The sequence below is a fragment of the Bos indicus x Bos taurus genome, chromosome 26 (assembly GCF_003369695.1).
Source record: "Bos indicus x Bos taurus breed Angus x Brahman F1 hybrid chromosome 26, Bos_hybrid_MaternalHap_v2.0, whole genome shotgun sequence".
In the NCBI taxonomy this organism is placed as follows: Eukaryota; Metazoa; Chordata; class Mammalia; order Artiodactyla; family Bovidae; genus Bos; species Bos indicus x Bos taurus.
Window position 1 is genome coordinate 28,759,380 of NC_040101.1, and position 18,855 is coordinate 28,778,234.

Here is an 18,855-nt window from a genome sequence, read left to right on the forward strand (position 1 = left end):
CCCATATGGATTTTTTTAACAGGCTTTCTGCTTCCTAAACCTCTCTGGAATTACGACCAGAGAAAAAATAGGCCACGTCACTTATGTTATTATCTCATCCATTTCCAGAGAAGAAAAGTACAAAATATCCTGTGCAGCATAAGGTTCGCTGTTAACCAAAAAAAGAAAAAAAAAAAAAGGTCAACAAATATTGAAAGCAGGAAGTCATAGAATCCTGAGTACTGGGTCACTTGCCTAAGGGATGTCCTAAGTTGTTGGTACAGAAGGAACTAAAATAGGCTGAGAACTCAAGTGCTGCCCATGAAAGCTGTCTTTAAAAATTGATGAAGTGTTTTTAAAGTCAGACTGTTTAAATTATGTATGAAGTTTTTTTTAAGGGAAAGTGTGCTTATGCTTTTTTCTCAAAGGGTCGTTATGTATGGGAGCCACTGAGTTTCAGCAACAAAAAAAAATAAGGTCAAAAAGCTGTGCTGGTTTTGGGGTCTGGTTTGCTGGTTTAGCAATTCTCATTTTTCACTATTGATCACATGAGGCTTTATCCATGATTCTCATGATGTTCCTTGTTAGCTCTCCAAATTCTGTAATTGATTTTAAAGGAAAAAGTGAGGAGGGTAAAATCTGATAAAACTATTGGGGAAGAGAAGGGAGTAGCCACCACTAAGCCTGATTCTCAAGAGCTGATGTGGCAAGGATGGCTAAGGAAGGTAAGGGAAAGAGGAGTCATCTCTTTTGGTTCCTAGTGGATGTCTCCGCCCATGTCTCTGCCTCCCCACCCCACACACTCTTGTTTTTGGTGGAACAAGGAGGGCTGCCCTCTGCATAGCCCTTCTTATAGTGTCTGTTATCCCATTGGCTCACCTGCACTTACTAGTTGACTTATGTGGTCATCAGAATAGTCTGTAGATATGTTTTGGGTTGATCAGATAATAGTCCCTTCTCAGATTCAGATAGGACTACAAGTGCCCTTTTTTGTGTGTGGAATATTTCTGTGTATTTGTTTACCCCAGTTTTTTATTCATATGGTTCTGTAGGTAAACTTACATAATGGGAACTTAGTTACTTAAAGAAAACTAGCCTGCAGAGCTTATTAGAGTTTAGCAAGCATCAACAGTAATCAGGTACTAAATAGGAACTAAATGTAGAAGCAGTCTCTCCTCAGTGAGCTTTCTGTTTATGAGGCCAGGAATACCAGAAACGTTAAGCAGAGGATACCCACAGTCTTCTCTTTTCTTATCCTTATCTGTGTTCTCTTTCAGAGTCATCCAGAAATGGGCTTGGTGACAACCCCTGTCAGTCCTGCTCCAACAACCCCAGCCACACCACTTGGGACCACGCCACCCTCCTCTGATGGTAAGTCCATCACCTCCTTTGTTTTCTTGATTAATACAATCTTGAATCTTTAGGGGTGAGTGTAGTTGTTGTTGTTTTTCTTTCCCTGACAAAAAGCATAATTGTTAGTTCTTTTGCTTAAGAAATTATCTTTAGGATTTGTGAAACTCTAAATAAAAGATAGTCAAATGCTTTCCTCCGTGTAAGAAGCTGCGAAACTCCAGCTTGTCCTCCATAGGGAATGGTTGTAGAATCATGGAAATGGTAGATTTTAAAAGGTTTCGCAGAGATCAGTGATGCCTGTCTTGCCAAACTGAGGGTACTTGTGAAGCTCAGATGAGATATTTTATGAATATTTCACTGACATAAATGTAAAATGGTAAAATCATCTCATGTTATCATTTGACAAATGAGGGAATTGAGGCCAGGGGAGTATGAGGTTTGCCTAAGATTAGTAAGAGTTGACACTAAGAACCTTGCATGGATCAGGGTTGGGACCATGCCTGTTTTGTGCACCATTAAATGTCCAGCATAGTGCCTGACATGGTTACTGCTTAGTAAATATTTGTTGACTAAATGAATGAGAAAGTGAACTTGGAATTTGTTCACTGTTATGTGTCTGCCAGGCACACCCAGTTAGAAAATGACAAGTGTGTAATAATTGGGAATTTGCTGGGTATTTAAGATTTCTCTCCTTTAAAAGATAACAACAACAACAACATTCTACTGTATAGATCTTATCACTGGAAGTTATGAAAAGGGTAATAGAAAAGAAATTAAGAATTTTGCCCAATAAACTTTGTATCAACCTGAATTGGTTCTAATGTCAGCTCAGTGTGCTTGAGGGAATAACTTAACCTAAAAACAGTCTTCATTAATACTTGATGTTTTGCCTCAAATGTTGAACTCATTTTGGGTAAAAAAATTGTGCCCCTCTACTGTCTATATTTGATATGACCATCTTTGCTCTGCTGTTTCTCCTTTAAACTTTGATATAACACCTGTGGTATTAGCATTTCAAGGTAATACAAGCAGTATTAGTACAAAAGTATTACTGGGAAGTGCCACTGATTTTCAAGTCTGTGGTAGCAAATTGGATCTGTTTTCAATTGATAGTCAAATTCCAAAATACAGATTTCCCCTGTTCTCTGAAAGCAGAGCTTTCCTACACGACCTTCTGTGAGCTGAAATTGCATAAAGCAAAGAAGCAAATATCTTAGGTTGCATCTTGCTAATGGATGCAGAGTAAATTTAGATAAAGCACAGATGCTCACAGACGCAGTTCAGAACTGGGTGGCTTGATTCTTACATGCTGCGTGTAGTTTGTGGGAAGGAATTGAGTGGTATCACTCTCACTGCTGGGGATGCCGATGCTTCTGTTACAACTTTTGCTGCAAAACAAACGCTGAACGCGGTTTTCATTTTTTGCCTTTGTCTTTCGTCTCACCCCGTCACTCTTGTTTCTTGTTACTTTCATTTCTAATTGTTGATAGGTGGTAGGATTTTTTTTTTTTCTACTTTTATTTGCCTGAATTTGAGAAAATAAAGTTGAATGTGTATACTTAAAAAATTTTTTTTTAGCTTTATTGAGGTGAGTTGATATGCATATACATTGTGAGAAAATTCCCCCTATCTATTAACACATCCGTTACCTCATGTGTTTTTCTTTTTCTTTTTTGTAGGGGATGAGAACTTTTAAGTTCCACTCTCTTAGCAAATTTAGCTATACAACATAGTATTATCAACATGGTTACCATTTTAATATTTTACATTAGATCTTCAGATTTTGCCAATCTGAAAGTTTGTGTCCTTTTACCAACCTCTCCCTATTTCCTCCATCCCCTAACCCCTGACAACCACTTTTCTACTCTCTTTTTCTATGAGCTTGACTTGTTTTTTTAAGATTCCACATGTAAGTGATGCCATATAGTGTTTGTAGTATCTTGGCTACGGTGAATAATGCTGTAATGAACATGGGAGTGAAAATATCTCTTTGATATCCTATTTTCACTTCTTTGTATATATACCTACAAGTAGGATTGCTGGATCATATGGTAGTTCTGTTTTTAATTTTTTGAGGAACCTTTATACAGTTTTCCTTAGTGGTTACACTGATTTACAGTCCCATTAGCAGTACATAAGAGTTCCCTTTTCTTCACATCCTTACTAATTCTTGTTATCACTTGTCTTTTTTATTGGCCACATGGCTTGTGAGATCTTAGTTCCAAATCAGGGATTGCACCTGGGCCCTCTGCTATGAAAGCCCAGAGTCCTAACCACTGGACCTTCAGGGAATTCCCTCACTTGTCTTTTTTAAAAAATTTAATTAATTAAAAACTGGTGGTATAGTTGATTTACAATATGTTTCAGGTATACAGCATAGTGGTTCACAAATTTTAAAGATTATACTCCATTTATATTGGAGAAGAAAATGGCAACCCACTCCAGTAATCTTGCCTAGAGAATCCCACGGGCAGAGGAGCCTGGATAGGCAACAGTCCATGGGGTCACAAAGAGTCAGACACTATTGAGTAACTAAACAACAAATAGTTACTATAAAATATATAAAATATAGGCTATATTCTCTGTGATATGTGATATATCTTTGTAGTTTATTTAGTGTATATAATGGTATGTACCTGTTAATTCACTATACCTATTCTGCCCCTCTCCATTTTGCCTTTTTTTCTTTTTTTTTAAAACATTTATTTATTTTGGCTGCACCAGGTCTTTGTTGCAGCATTTGAACTCTTATTTGGTGCATATGGGATCTAGTTCCCTGACCAGTAATTGAACCTGGGCCCTCTGCATTGAGAGCACAGTCTTACCCCCTGGACCACCAGGGAACTCCCTCCTTTTTTCTGAAAAGTGAAAACCGTCTTTAGAGTTTGCATTAGTGAAAACAAGTACTGAGGTAGTTTTTTTTTGAGGAGGCAAAGTGGCTTTTGTAAAATGAGCTGAAAAGCAGGGCACACCTGTATCTTAATGAGAAGGAACATGTAGTAGGATTGCCTGCTTGTTCTCTGCTTATTCTGGTCACCAAATAATATTCCAGCAGAAAATCTGTTTTTTTTCTTTAACGATGAATCCTTCATGGTTACCATGGATATCAAAAGGCGTGTGTGTGTGTGCGCGTGCATGTGCACACGTTTGGGTTCGCATAGGTATATCTACACACACACATATATATCTTTGTCTATATCTGTATATATGATTTCATGTGATGTTGGGGTTTGGCTGCTTCAGAGAACCGCCTTTCAAACTGTTCATTGTGAACACTTCCACCCACACACTTGATTATGCAACTTGATTTGTGCTTACTTAGTTACAACCAGTGAGGTTTTACTTTTTCTAGTGGGAAGATTGGAGTCAGCCCACTTTCAAATGACTATCTCCCTTGACAAAGGCTGCTGGGAAGAATTACGAAGCCAGCGATCAAGGAATACCTCTTAGGAAGCAGATTTTAATTTGTGAGGGATTTTATTCTATTGATATTGCTTCTATTTTGTCTTTTTTTCTTCTCTCCTAACTTATTTCCTTTTTGTAGGGGTCCTAAGTCTTATATCTCTATCCTCAAGTTTTGGTTTTTTAATTGGTTTTTAATATAACTGGTGCTCAGTGGCCTAGTTATATTTAAGGGTATGTCACTGTTGCCATTATTTTTAAAAAGTCAGCAGTTTAGCTATAACGTTTGTTCTCAGTTCAGGCTTGACGTTTGACAACTCAGCCTTGGCATGGGAGGATTTTCTTGTAAACTAAAAATACATATACTTCTATATTTCTAAGTATTATGTAAGACAGTTTTCTAGTTATCTCTGTGTTTGAGTTGGGGGCAAAAAGCCCCACTTAACCAGATCAATGCCTCTTTGTATTGGACAAAGGAAGGATTATGGGCTCTGAGCTTCAGAATAGGCTGTAGTTTGAAATGACAGTGTCAAGTCATTAATCCATAACATGAATTTTAAGATATATTAGTATTTCAACATCAAAATATATTTGTCTTCTGTTAGTTCTCGGGGGCTGAACTGTGGGAAAACAGCCAAGGGTTGGGCATGCTAATTTCTTCTCATAAGGCTTTTTGCTGTGCTTGCTATGTATCATGGATCCATAATATGCAAATGTTTCGCATTGTTAATAAATGTTCTCAGCATACATAGTAATAACTTCAAAGGGATTCATTATGGTTAAGAATACATATTATGAATAGTATCCCAGACTCAGCTGAGTTTTCATAGGTGAAAATATAACAGAAAACTATAGATCCTCTAGTTTTTCTAGGCAATCATGAGTTTCCTTTTTTTTGTATATTATGTTTTAGACAGTGTAAAAGTACTTAACAAGATGTCTAAATCTCATGTAAAATATCAGGAACTTGGGGATCTGTATTAAGGCTATCCTGTGTGGGTCAGCCCTAGTCTGGTCCCTTGTTGTTCAGCAGGGACAGTTTCTCCAGCAAGCAACTAGGTATATAAAACTCTATTCTCAGTAATGTCCACCTGTTTTCAGTCTGGTATTCCTTCAGGTTCCCTTTTGTGGGAAAGGGATTAAGAAGTAGAATTTGAATGTATTTCTGTCTTTTTTCCCTTTCATCTTGCGTATTTCCAGCCTAAAGGCTTATTCTCTGAGCAAGATTTTTCCATATTAGGAATGAATTGTCATTTATTTTAAGCAGTAGACTCATCAAAGCAAGGCACATTTATATTCAATACAGCTCTTTCACTTAGGTACAAATTAAAGTGCTTTTTAGAAGGGCCTTGAACCCTTTTGGTTTGCTTGGAACTAGAAAGTGGAATCAAAATACCCTTCTTAGAACATTGGGAGAAAAGCACTCTTCCTTTAGACAGGCATTCTTAGATAGGAGAGAAAGACTTTGGGCTTAATCTTGGGGGTAGGAAGAGCTCTAGAGGCCTAGGAAGACTAGATAACAGTGTTATGATAAGCACTCAGTCTTTCCTCTGTTTTGGAGAAAGATTCTTTTGTGATTTCCTTGCCTGCTGGCAAGTTGTCTGTATAGGTAGAAGTGTTAAATGGAATATGTTACAGGCTGAATGCATTTTATCTGTTCTATTCCAGTTATAAGTTCTGTGGAACTCCCACTGGATGCAGATGTACAGACCAGTAATCTACTGATAACCTTCTTAAAGTATAGCTCGATTGTCATGCAAGACACCAAAGGTAAGGCATTCTCTTTTGAGAGCTCAGGAAGCAGGAGGTGGTAGGTAGCTGCTTAGCTTGATCAAGGAGCAGCATTAATACTTATAAGCTTTGACGAGATGACCCATTGGGACCTCCTTGCAAAGTGATGGTCCTGATTACTGGAAAATTTCTCACTGCCAGATGGCAATTAGATGGTGTTGGAAAAACCTGGAGCTGGAGCGGGAGTGCTCCAAAATAGAACAGAGAAAATAAATTGATCTCTACAAAAACTAGCAAGTCTTCTTAATAGATTTTGGTAAGTAGATGCAAACTCTTATGTGTAGGAAGTGAGGGGATTAGCATGTTCAGGGAATTCCCTTTTGAGGACAAGAACTGAAAACATCAGCTCATAGTGAGAATTAGGACTGTTGTGCAGAGTACAGTAGGAAGAGGTGAGATTCAGAGGGACTGTGTTTTTTAACACTTAAAATATAAGTGTTAGTCCTCATCCGTGAAATGCAGAATGGGAGTGGGAGACAAATAGGTATTAGAAAAGCTTGATGTTATTCTGTCTAGTTTTCCTCTTCTTCCTCTGTTGATGATTTTTCTATGATCTTTTAACTGGTGGTAGGGTAGTGAAACGGAGAAGGCAGTGGCACCCCACTCCAGTACTCTTGCCCGGAAAATCCATGGATGGAGGAGCCTGGTAGGCTGCAGTCCATGGGGTCGCTAAGAGTTCGACACAACTGAGCGACTTCACTTTCACTTTTCACTTTCATGCATTGGAGAAGGAAATGGCAACCCACTCCAGTATTCTTGCCTGGAGAATCCCAGGGACAGGGAATCCTGGTGGGCTGCCGTCTATGGGGTTGCACAGAGCCGGACACAGCAGTAGCAGCAGGGTCGTGGAATAGTTGGGCTAGAAGAAGAAATTGGGAAGAAACCCAGCAAATTCTGTTCAGTATATATCTCAAGGTTTTTATTTTTTTAAGCCTAGTTTTTTTTTTTTTTTAAACTGGATCTGTATGAGTGTTTACAATTTTATTTATTTCTAGTATATATGTCTATTGTAAAATACACATAATGTAAAATTTACCATTTTAACTATTTTTAAGTGGCACTAAGTACAATCCCATTGTTATACATGCATCAGTGTTTCCTGAGGCCATTGCTTCTCCTTTTTGGAAATCTGTAACCTCTCCCTTTTTCTGGAAATACTGCAGCAACCACAGAAAGCCAAAAACCGCATAGATGTGACCCTGAAAATAGATTTCTAGCTTTGCTTGATATAACACAGTGAATTGAGGCCCTTGAAACTCACTTTTAGCTTTAATGGTTATATAATCCTCATTGTACTGGTTACTGTGCCATCCATAACATAAATAGAAGGCAAAATTGAGGGTAGATTAATTGCAGCATGAGTGGTCTCAGGCTGTTTCTGTAAATTCTGGCTGGGTTAGATTTTTGCTAAAAGGAAGCCTTGATATGGTAGGATATGGCAGCCTAAATATGGTTAAGTATGATGAAGAGTTAATTTCAAAATGATACCTGTGTGTCTTCATTGGCCCAGCTCCCTTCCTGTTGATTAAGACCCTGACCTGGCTAACAGGATCTCATTATGTTTTTAGTGGCAATAGAAGCAACTTTTTCTTGGCTCTGCTCCTCCTTCCCCTCCCTCCAGTACTATTTTGTCTTCTTTATTATATATCATTTGCTGCCTATAAAAATACTTTAAATATTTATTACTATTAGATTATAAAATTTATAATAAGCATAATAAATAGCATAGGATAAAAAGTATAATAATAAAATGAACCTATCAAGTCAACTTAAGAAACTATTAATGCTGTTGAAGCTACCTGTGTGTCCCTTCCCCAGCTATTCCTCTCCATGATTCAGAGTTTTGTGTTTATTATCGCCTTGATTTCGGCTGTGCTTTCAAAGTCTATTTTTTTCCCCTGAAGTTATTCTGTCTTGGGTATTGTCACCCTGAGGGAATATCTGCTCAATCTTTAAGATAGGCAAGAGATAAAAATACTAAAAATATATATCTTTGCATACATAGCCTAAAGTTGATTGACCAACGTTTATGATGTTTGGTATGATTAAACTTATTTTTTATTGTTCTTGTTTTTTGGGGCTTTTATGAATTTTAAAAATGAATAATAATGAAATATGCCTTATATTTGTAATCAGGAACAGTTTTTTTAAAGTGGAGAGATAGCTGTAGGCTTTTCTGCAAGAGTTGCTTATCAGGTTTTTGGGGAAAGGGAAGGATAGTGCCAGAGAACTCTGTGACCAGCAGTAGGTAGAAGAGTCTTACAAATCTGGGGAAAGGGAAGGATAGTACCAGAGAAGCTCTGTGGCCAGGGGTAGGTAGAAAAGTCTCACAAATCTGGTTTTGTGTCAGCAAGGCATTTCTTTTCTGGCTGCTTAGGCGCTCTGCTGTAAGCTACCGGAATGTCAGATAGGATCATCGTCATTACTCTTTTGCACCGCCTATCGCTAAGGAGAGGTAAATGTATTTCTTTGACCACGACCCTCCTTATGCCTTCTAACTGTCAGGTTTTGGTTTATAGATTTCATCTTTGAGGAAGTAACAGGTTAATGTCAGGATGAGTACTGTTAGCTAACTTTCATAGCACGGTAATCTGTTAATAGATCTCTCCAGAATGGACTTTAGTCTGGGTCCTGTCAAAGCTGATTTGAAACAACATAAGCCATTTTTCTGTTTTGGATATGCTGGTATAACCCTCTTTTTACTTCCACTTCACCACCTCACCCACAAACATCCTGAAAAGCAAAAAAGTTATAATGGTTCTGGTAATTGGCAGTGATGGGTTAGCTCTTTCTGGGTCCTTTGTGTGGGCTTAGAGCCCTGTTACTGAGGTTGCTTTCTTTTTTAATAACTGGAATGTGAGTTCTGGGAGGCCACAGACCTTTTCTTTAGTCCAGTACTATATGTCTACTGCCTAGCATAGTGCCTGCCACATGTGTGTATGCTCAGTCATGTCCGACTCTTTGTTACCCTCATGGACTATAGCCCTCCAAGCTCCTCTGTCCATGAAATTTTCCAGGCAAGAATACTGGAGTGGGTTGCCATTTCCTCCTCCAGGGAATCTTCCCCAGCCAGGGATGGAACCCACGTCCCCTGCATTGACAGGCGGATTCTTTACCACTGAGCCACCAGGGAAGCCCTACCTACCACATAGTCGGTAATAAATATTTGTAGAGTGAGTAGCTTTGGCAGGAAGAAAAATGATCAAGAGTTCCTAGCTTTCCTGGTTGTAAGTAATGTTCACATTGTAAGGAGAGCGTGAGCTGGACCCTAGTTTCCAGTTAATTTTTTTCTGGTTCTGCTGCCAGTTTGCTATGAACAGTTATAAAAATGTTCTAGATTTTGTGGTAGATAAGTAAAGATGGTGGTGCTTTAACTAGTGGATGAGGTGGACTTGGAAAAGGAATGGATCTGATTGTCCAGAAGCAAAAGGCTGATATGGAAACAAAGGGCATGGCCCTGATTTGGGCCACAGTTTTAAGGACTGTTAAAATAATTGAATGGTTCCCAGGAAGATGTTTAGCTGTCTGTCATACTACCAGAACACTTAAGAAAAAAATCTTATGGGGGAATTCTTTTGTCTAGAAGAAAAGCAAGAATTACTTTAGTAAAACCTTGATTTTCATTTATGAATTTTGTGGGAAAAGAAGGTGTGAATGTTCTTTTTGATGATATACATTTTTATTCTCTATAGAAACATGGTCTGGATGATTTAGAGAGAATGATTTATTTTTTCTTTTCAGATGAGCACCGGCTTCACAGTGGCAAACTCTGTCTGATTATCCTTACATGTATTGCAGAGGTAGGTCTCACCAGCCTTCTGATATGAGCTGTTCCCTTACAGAATGCTCTCTTTTCTACCCTTCTCTCCAGTTCCTGTCTCTTGACTTTTAGGTACCTAAAGTTTGGGAGAGAAAATCTTCCTCCTTTATATTATCTCCTCCACTGGAATGTAAGCACCAGTAGGTCCTTTGTCTTCTTCGCCAGTGTTTTCTCAGTGTCTGGCACGTAGTAGAGGGTCAATTAGTATTTACTGCATGACTTCATAATGAATTCATATGAGAACTGCTATAATTGAGAACTGGAAGATTCTAGTTCTTAAGAGTTTGGAACTCTAAAGAGACTTACACCTCTTCAGAAAAAAACAGTCCTGCCCCTTTAGAACTATTTATGTTGAATCTTTTGCATTTAGCAAAATGAAAAAAGGAACTCAGGTTTCTGTGGGGAGAGGTGGAGAGAAAAGCTGAGGGATGAGCATTGGAAATTGAGTAAAGTTGGATTGATTGTAGTTCGATGAAGGACAAGAACCAGAGGGTAAATAAAGAAGAGAAGATGCAACCTGGGCTTTGGAAAGAGTCACTTTTGGTTGAATTAATTAGGCCTGAACTCACCTTATATCTTGTTGGCAACAGAGGTCTGGCAGAAATTGAGTCAATTTAGAGCTGAATTTGTAGTTTCAATCTCCTCCTTCACTTATTCCTTACTGGGATCTTTTCTCTCCCAAGAAAAATAGTTAAGGTGTGGTCCACATGGAGCAGACATCTCCCTCAGTCTTTCCATTTTTATGTTTGCTGTGGAAAGTTGACCTACTTTTCACCAGGTTAGGAGTAGCTGTAGAAGAGCTGCTTATTAGCAGTGGGCCTGGTGTAATTGCTTTTCAAAAATCTTACTAAGAAAATAATTAAAGGAGTTGTTTTTCACAAATTGTAGCAGATCCTAGGAATTGGAATTTGTAGGCATGTCAGATCTTCAGAAAAGTTGTTGGGAAAGAGCCAAGGGATGTTTATTACTGATGCATGGTGAGAGTCTTTTGATTTTCCATCGGTCTTCAGCAAAGCCAGGGATATACGGGGTCTTACCTATTGCCGCTGCCTGAGTAAGCAGTTTTCTCTTGCTGTGCCAAGCCTGTTCCCGGCGGAGCGCAGACCTTTCTTCTTAATCGCAGATCCTCATGTGTAGCCTGCACATGTGACCTGCAGTCCCTGTGCTCCTTGGGCAGATGGGAAGGAAGAGAGAATAGGAAGACAGATTCCTCTCAGCTTTTGTCTTAAGTGCCTGTGCCTTAATTTTTATTGTTTGTAATTTGCTTTGAGATTTTTGGCCAGTTAGAGACCTACTGGGAAATTACACTTAAGTGAAACCTCATGGCTTAAGTAGGGCTTGACATAAAGGCTGTAGTCTTCTCCCCTTAGCTCTGTAACTGGTCCTTGAAAGGAGTTCTTTTAAGACCTGTAAATCCTTGGACTTTAATAAGAGTATAGATTATAGATAGCTCTCATTCCCTTCTTATCTGTGTTTTTATTTTTATTAGGATCAATATGCCAATGCATTTTTGCATGATGACAACATGAATTTTCGAGTAAACTTACATAGAATGGTAGGTATGATTTTTACTTCTTGTTTTTTCTTAGAGGAATTTTTTTATGTTTGCAGGATTGGAGACGATGACATTGATCCTACTAGAACAGATGTGGGTGGAAATTTATCCTAAAGGGCTCTTGCTTAACTGTTGTTCAGAAGACACATGCCCGTTGTTGGAATTTTTTGTGTGTGTCTTGGAGGTGTTACTTACTCAATAGAGGGTGGAAAGATCCACAGTCACATGCCCATGGCAGTAATATTATTGTAGAATGTATCAGGGGACTTCTCTGGTGGTCCATTTGTTAAGATTCTGTACTTCCACTGCAGGAGGCATAGGTTTGATTCCTGGTCAGGGAACTAAGATCCCACATGCCACCCAGCACGGCCACAAACAAACTAAAAAGAAGCAAACAAACAAACAAAAAAACCCAAAAAGGTATATCTTGACGTTGAATGTATCAGTAATGTAGATTTCAACAAGGAGACGGGCCTAAGCCTTTTGTTTTCAGAATATACTGTGATCTTTGATTGGGTGATGCTAGATCCTGCTTATTAGATTTATTCATCTGAGAGGTGGAAATAGAGTATGAAGGATCAAGGAGTTTCCTAAAACTTGGAGTTATATTCAGAAATATCACCTTGAGGTTTATATTTAAAACTTCCTTTAAAAAAAGCTTTTCCTTTTTTTTGAACTGCTAACTGTTGCTGCCTCTACACAGCCACATTCTCCCTTTTTCTTACTTATTATTTTAGCAAAGAAAAATATTAGTGTATCTCTTTTGTTGTCAGTAATGTCACTTGTATAGGTAAAATCAAAGCAAAAACAATAGCTTTCCCCTTGTAGTATGCATCAGTGCCCTGTGGGGCTGTGGTCTTGCTGTCAACTGTGTTTTTGTCCCAGGCCTGCATCAATAACTGAGAAGCACTTATATGTCCTCCCTGCCTCACCCAACACCCACCACTTGAAAGAGAAAGGAAAGGTAGCTTCTCTGTAGTGGTTTTATTTTATTATTGATGTTTCTTCTTTTGGCCAGGCCACGGATTTTATGGGATGCTAGTTCTCTGACCAGGGATTGAACCTGGGCCCCCAGCATTGGAAGCACAGAATCCTAATCACTGGATCACCAGGGAATTCCCAGTAGTAGTGATGTTATTTGCATGAAAAAAAAAAATGATGGTGAACCATTGGATGTTAGTTCAGATGTCTTATAATCTCATTTCGTATTTGTGTAAAGCCTATGAGACACAGGAAGAAGGCAGCAGACAAGAACCTTCCCTGCCGTCCGTTAGTATGTGCAGTACTGGGTGAGTATCATCAAAATGGGCATGTTTCTGAGCCAGTGATAGGTTTTCATGTTTAAGATAAGGGATAGATCCTGTTTAATGTGCTTCCTCCTCAGAGAAGAAGTTACTAGTTATATTTCTTTCCTGGCCTAAGGAACCATGTTTCTTGTTGAGTTTGATAAAGCAATCCCAATGAATTTAATGTTCAATTAAAGGGTGCCCCTGTTCAAAGAAAAAGTTCTTTCTAGGGATACAAATATCTAAGCTTGATACATAAATTTGTAAACTTTCTTATACCTGATAAAGATCTCAAATTCTTCCCTCCATTTCTTGGTCCAAATTGATGTGTCAGTGGGCCAGGAGACGAAAGTTCAAGGTTTAGACATACAAAACTTCCTCTGAGTAAATTAAGCTGAGAGGAGGCTGACAGAGCTGACAGATAGGGGGCTGTATTGCAAGTAATTTTGTCTGCCCAGAATTCTGCATTTTCCTCAGGCGAATGATCTGAACTCTTAATCCCATTTCACTATAATATTAAGCCCTACTTCCTAAATCTACTTGATTTTAAAAACAGTAATTAAGACTATATAGTAAGCCTTTATTGACCTAAACCTCCCCAGACCATTTTGGTCAATATCTGTCAAGCTGAGTGTGATAGGAAGACAAGAAAGACTGACATAGCTTTAGAGTTTGAGTCTCTGGTTACACAGATGTGATCCATAATTTTTTCTCTGCTTGCCTCATCACTTGGTTCTCAGAATATGATTTCCCTCTGGCATTTTGCATTAGTGCCATGGTATGAAATATCTGTACAGTGAAATCTCCCTTGTATGTGAGTTTATTGGCAGGTCAAAGTATCCTTCTGAAGTGGGAGAGTAAACTAATTTTCTTGTTACCTTACAAGTGGCAGGTGGTGAAAGTGTTGCAAAAAGTACCTTATATAAAATAGATTTAAATGCATGTTAATAAAGATGTGGTTAGTTGATGCCATTCAGCATGGGTGTAAGGTGTACTGATAAAGTTTTTCTCCCAACTCCAAAGGCAAGCAATGAATTTCATTCTGATTGATCTGATTTTTCTCTTTTTCCCATTCAGACCTGATGGTGGAGTTTATTGTAACACACATGATGAAGGAGTTTCCTATGGATCTCTATGTGTAAGTACCATGGTTCATTTAATGTGTGCAAATCTATATAGAATTGAGTGTAAGAAGTTTAATAGTCACAAAATTTTTATGTATACTTCACTTCAGGAAAAGCACGTATATATGCAGAGAAGTGTCAAGGAGTGTTTCATGGCCTGGGTTTATACATTTTTCCAGAAAGAGGGTAAAGCACAAACCACGTATCTTCATTATCACTTTTAGGCACACTGCATGAAGAATAGGGCTGATATGTTGAAGCAGAGATCATGGGTGACTCTTGTATCCAAAGATATGGAATACCAGCAACCCACTTAGTCATCCCTAGACCTTGGCATCAAAGGAGTCAGCAGCATTTAGATGGTAGGGAAAGGCCAGAGAGAGAGAGATCTTTTGGTTCATTCTTAGCCTACATTGTACAAGCAACCTAGTCAGAATTCCACTAGCTAGTTAGATTGTGTATATATAGTGGCCTGGCTGGGAGTCTCCTGCCTCCCGAGAAGATCTGATTGTCTGTCACAATTCTTTACAACCAGTATAACTAGAAACAACTGAAAGTCTTCATATTTTAATAAAGTTTAAGCCTTTAGGCTTTCTTGCTTCTTAGCTATTTTAGCATTCTTCTTTTCATTAATGCCTAGGAACAGCTGTGCCATATTAGTGTGATCTCAAGTATATGTATTTTCTTTATTCCTTAAAACACATCTGGATTCAGTCTGACAACAGAATTAGTACCTCCACTTTTTCAAGTAAGAGAGAAGTTTGGTGCACAGCAAGCTTAATGTACCTCATTCCAATGCTGAGCCTGGGATCTGGGGAGATACGAAGGATTTTACTCTGAACAGAATAGCTCTAGTTTTTAGACTTATTTGTAGGCTGCTGCTGCTGCTGCTGCTGCTAAGTCGCTTCAGTCGTGTCCAACTCTGTATGACCCCATAGACGGCAGCCCACCAGGCTCCTCTGTCCCTGGGATTCTCCAGGCAAGAACACTGGAGTGGGTTGCCATTTCCTTCTCCAATGCATGAAAGTGAAAAGTGAAAGTGAAGTCGCTCAGTCGTTCCCAGCTCTTAGCGACCCCATGGACTGCAGCCTACCAGGCTCCTCCGTCCATGGGATTTTCCAGGCAAGAGTACTGCTGCTGCTGCTGCTGCTGCTGTTGCTGCTAAGTCGATCTAGTTGTGTCCGACTCTGTGCGACCCCATAGACGGAAGCCCACCAGGCTCCCCCGTCGCTGGGATTCTCCAGGCAAAAACAGTGGAGTGGGTTGCCATTTCCTTCTCCAATGCATGAAAGTGAAAAGTGAAAGAGAAGTTGCTCAGTCGTGTCCAACTCTTAGCAACCCTATGGACTACAGCCTACCAGGCTCCTCCATCCGTGGGATTTTCCAGGCAAGAGTACTGGAGTGGGGTGCCATTGCCATCTCCGAGAGTACTGCTACGTATTCTTAATTTCCTAGGTATGAAATAAGATACAAATTTTACTTTTAGATAAGTAGTTTCTGGTTTGCATTTTTCTGTATCTTTTGGTTGTTTAAAATTAGTTTGATCCTTTATTTCATGCATTGCGGGCAGATGCGTTACCAACTGAGCTATCAGGGAAGCCCCTTATTGCAATTTAAAGACCATGAAAAGCTGCTTTTTTTAATAACACTTATCAGATGAATTTTCTGCTTATTTTAGATGGGATTGCTTAACGTCAGTACCTCAAGGATTATATTTGTTTTGCTACAGGCTTTATTTTTACTTATTTATCTTATATTCTAGTTCTAGTATATAGTTGTTTTTTTTTCTTTGTAATATATTATTATAGTCTTAGTTTACTCATTTTCCAAGGAAGGAAACTGAGGCTCTGAAGGTTAGATTATTCTGTTAGTAAGCACCAGTGTCTGGAGTTGAACCCAGGTTTTCTTACAGTAAATCCTAAGTTGTTCCCACCCCTTGGCAGGTGTATTACCTATTGCTGTGTAACAAACTACTCCAAAACATAGGTGTTTAAAGCAGGCATTTATTACTTCACAGTTTCTGTGGCTCAGTGATCCAGTAGCAGCTTTCAGTATAGGGTTTGATATAGGCCTCAGTCAATATGTTAGCTTTACTGGGGCTCTACTGGGGCTGGAGAATTGCTTCAAAGCTCACTTACATGGTTGTTGGTAAATCTCAGTTCCTAGCCATGTGGGTTGTTTGACATGACAGCTGACTTTCTCCAAAGCAAGTAATCCAAGAGAGAAAGGAAAGGAGAGTGAGAGCCCAAGATGGAAGCCATAGGGCCTTTTATAACCTAATCTCAAACAACATACCACTTCTGTTGGTCTCACAGACCAAGCCTAAAGCAGTGTTGGAAGGGACTCTGTAAGGATGTGAATCCCAGGAGGTGGGGTCCATTGGGGGCCATCTTGTGGGCTGGCTACCACAGTTGCATATGTACATTGCATCACCAAGATTCAAGCTTGTCTGTCGAAAGAGACTGTGCTCTTTCTTAACTACTAGTATGATAAATGACAAAAGATTTGTACAGGGTGACTAATACTCATTGGGGCATCAGAAAAGGCTGTGCTTGACCTGAGTCGTGAAGAAATAGTAGGCAAGTTTTGTATGCAGAGGAGAGGGGAGCAACACCCCAAGCAGGGGACCAGCATGTTCAAAAGCTTGGGGACTTGATAGTGTGGCCTACTTTGGAGAATAGAAAGAAATTCAAGAGGATTAGAGTGTAGGGTGCATGGAGGAAGGACAAGAGAGTAGAAAAAGTGTTACCTGAAATAAGTGGATGATGGGTAACAGTAGAAGGTGGGGATGACATAAGACTAAACCCTCACATCCCAGCCAGTGAACCTGATCTTCCCTCTTCCCCCTGGTTCCTGCCTTTTTTTTTTTTTTTTTGCTTTGCTTTGCTTTCTCAGTTCCTTTTCCACCTGCTTCCTAATTGAATGTCCTGAGGTTAGGGAAGATGGAGAAGATAATGAGGCATCAAGCTGACAGAGGCTGGGCAAAAGGTCCCACTCTCAGGCTGAATTCACTTTCTCCATTACTACCCCTGGGCATATTTCCATATCTGCCTCCCCCACTTCCAGCCATCTTTCCAGTTTCTGGCATTTGGAGCATCAAGTCCTTTTTAGGTGAACTTATCTGCTCCCAGCTGGGCATCAGGCCAAGTTGCTGCTCTCACTTCTCATTATATACTGCTTTTCAGCAGCATACAGCACAATGAGAAATTGAAAGTAAAATGAATTTCTACCATTTCAGATAAGTTTGTAATCCTCCTGGTGAAATATGAAGCAATACAGAATATGGAAAGACTTAATACTCAAGCCAGAATCTGGGTCAGAAACAAAATAGTTTCATATCTGTGTGTGAATGCTGTAGGTAAAGTAATAATAGAGAAAGGTGCTTATACAGAAAAAAAAAAAAAGTTTTGCTTGGAGCAGTAAGAGGTAGGAAAACCCAACCAATTAATTTCCTTTTCTGGCTGCTACTCTTTGATTCTTGCTGCCAACCTCTACTGCTGGCACAGGATTGGGAGTTAGGGGAAATGGTCTCTGAGGAGAGAAAACTCTCCTTTAAATTACTCCTACGTGGAAAACTTGGACACTTTCTAAATCAGGAATTCTCAGACCTGTGGGTAGAGACTTCAGTAGACCCCACAAGAAGAGTTTCAAGTTAAAGTCGAACTGTCTTGTGTTGAAATAGGAAACTGTTACATGCATAAAAGAAATGCCCTAAGCTGTCGGCTTGGAGTCATTCAGCCAGCATATCTTTAAGATCATAGCAGTTTTTAAAATTTGCATTCTGTTTGGTAAGTAATATAAGTTACTGAGACCACAAGGCAAATAATGTCCCTTGTTGGGTGGCTGCAGGAAAAAGAACGGAGCTTGGAGTGGATATAAAAAGCCTTTGAACCAGAGGGGGCTGGCACCAGAGTGTGGTAACATAGGTGGTGTCTCACTGCTGCTCCACAGTGGCTCAGTGCTGGGAGGATGTTGTCAACAGAGACAGGGTGCAGCTGTCCAGATCTAGGACGTGTGAGAAGTGCTGGTGTCCAGGAATGTTCTGTGTGTGGATGGTCATGCATGGGCAGTGGCCAGCCACCCTTGCTGGCTGCAGCACCGTTTTCAGCCCCAGGGAGGGACCTAATGACTGTCAGTTTAATGGCAAATTGGTAGAGTAGTTTGTATTTTCCTGAGTTAAATCATGGCTCAAACGAGGGCATCCTGTAGCTACTGACAGCTGCATCATGTGGAAGATCACACCACAATTTCTAAAAATCAGCAAATGGTTTGGAAAGTATTAGGAAGATTTACACTACAATTTATATTACTTTGTAAGTGGTTTTGATACAGTTTATTTAGAGAATGTGTTAATCGCTCAGTCATGTCCGACTCTTTGTGACCCCATGGACTGTAGCCCATTGGGCTCCTCTATCCATGAAATTCTCCAGGCAAGAATACTGGTGGGGGTTGCCATTCATTTCCTTCTCTGGGGAATCTTCCCAACCCAGGGATCGAACCTGGGTCTCCTGCATTGTAGGCAGATTCTTTTCCGTCTGAGCCACC

At 39.6% G+C, this 18,855-nt stretch overlaps 1 protein-coding gene across 5 annotated transcripts in view; it reads left to right on the forward strand.

Annotated features, from left to right (window-relative positions):
- Positions 1-18,855, forward strand: part of ARMH3 (armadillo-like helical domain containing 3) — a 178,830-nt gene that overhangs the window by 31,124 nt on the left and 128,851 nt on the right. For all 5 annotated transcript variants that reach the window (XM_027528511.1, XM_027528515.1, XM_027528512.1 and 2 more), the window contains 6 exons: positions 1,257-1,350; positions 6,403-6,504; positions 10,267-10,325; positions 11,835-11,900; positions 13,120-13,189; positions 14,264-14,324. In XM_027528511.1, the coding sequence (XP_027384312.1) occupies positions 1,257-1,350; positions 6,403-6,504; positions 10,267-10,325; positions 11,835-11,900; positions 13,120-13,189; positions 14,264-14,324 (452 nt within the window). The remainder of the gene's footprint in view (positions 1-1,256; positions 1,351-6,402; positions 6,505-10,266; positions 10,326-11,834; positions 11,901-13,119; positions 13,190-14,263; positions 14,325-18,855) is intronic.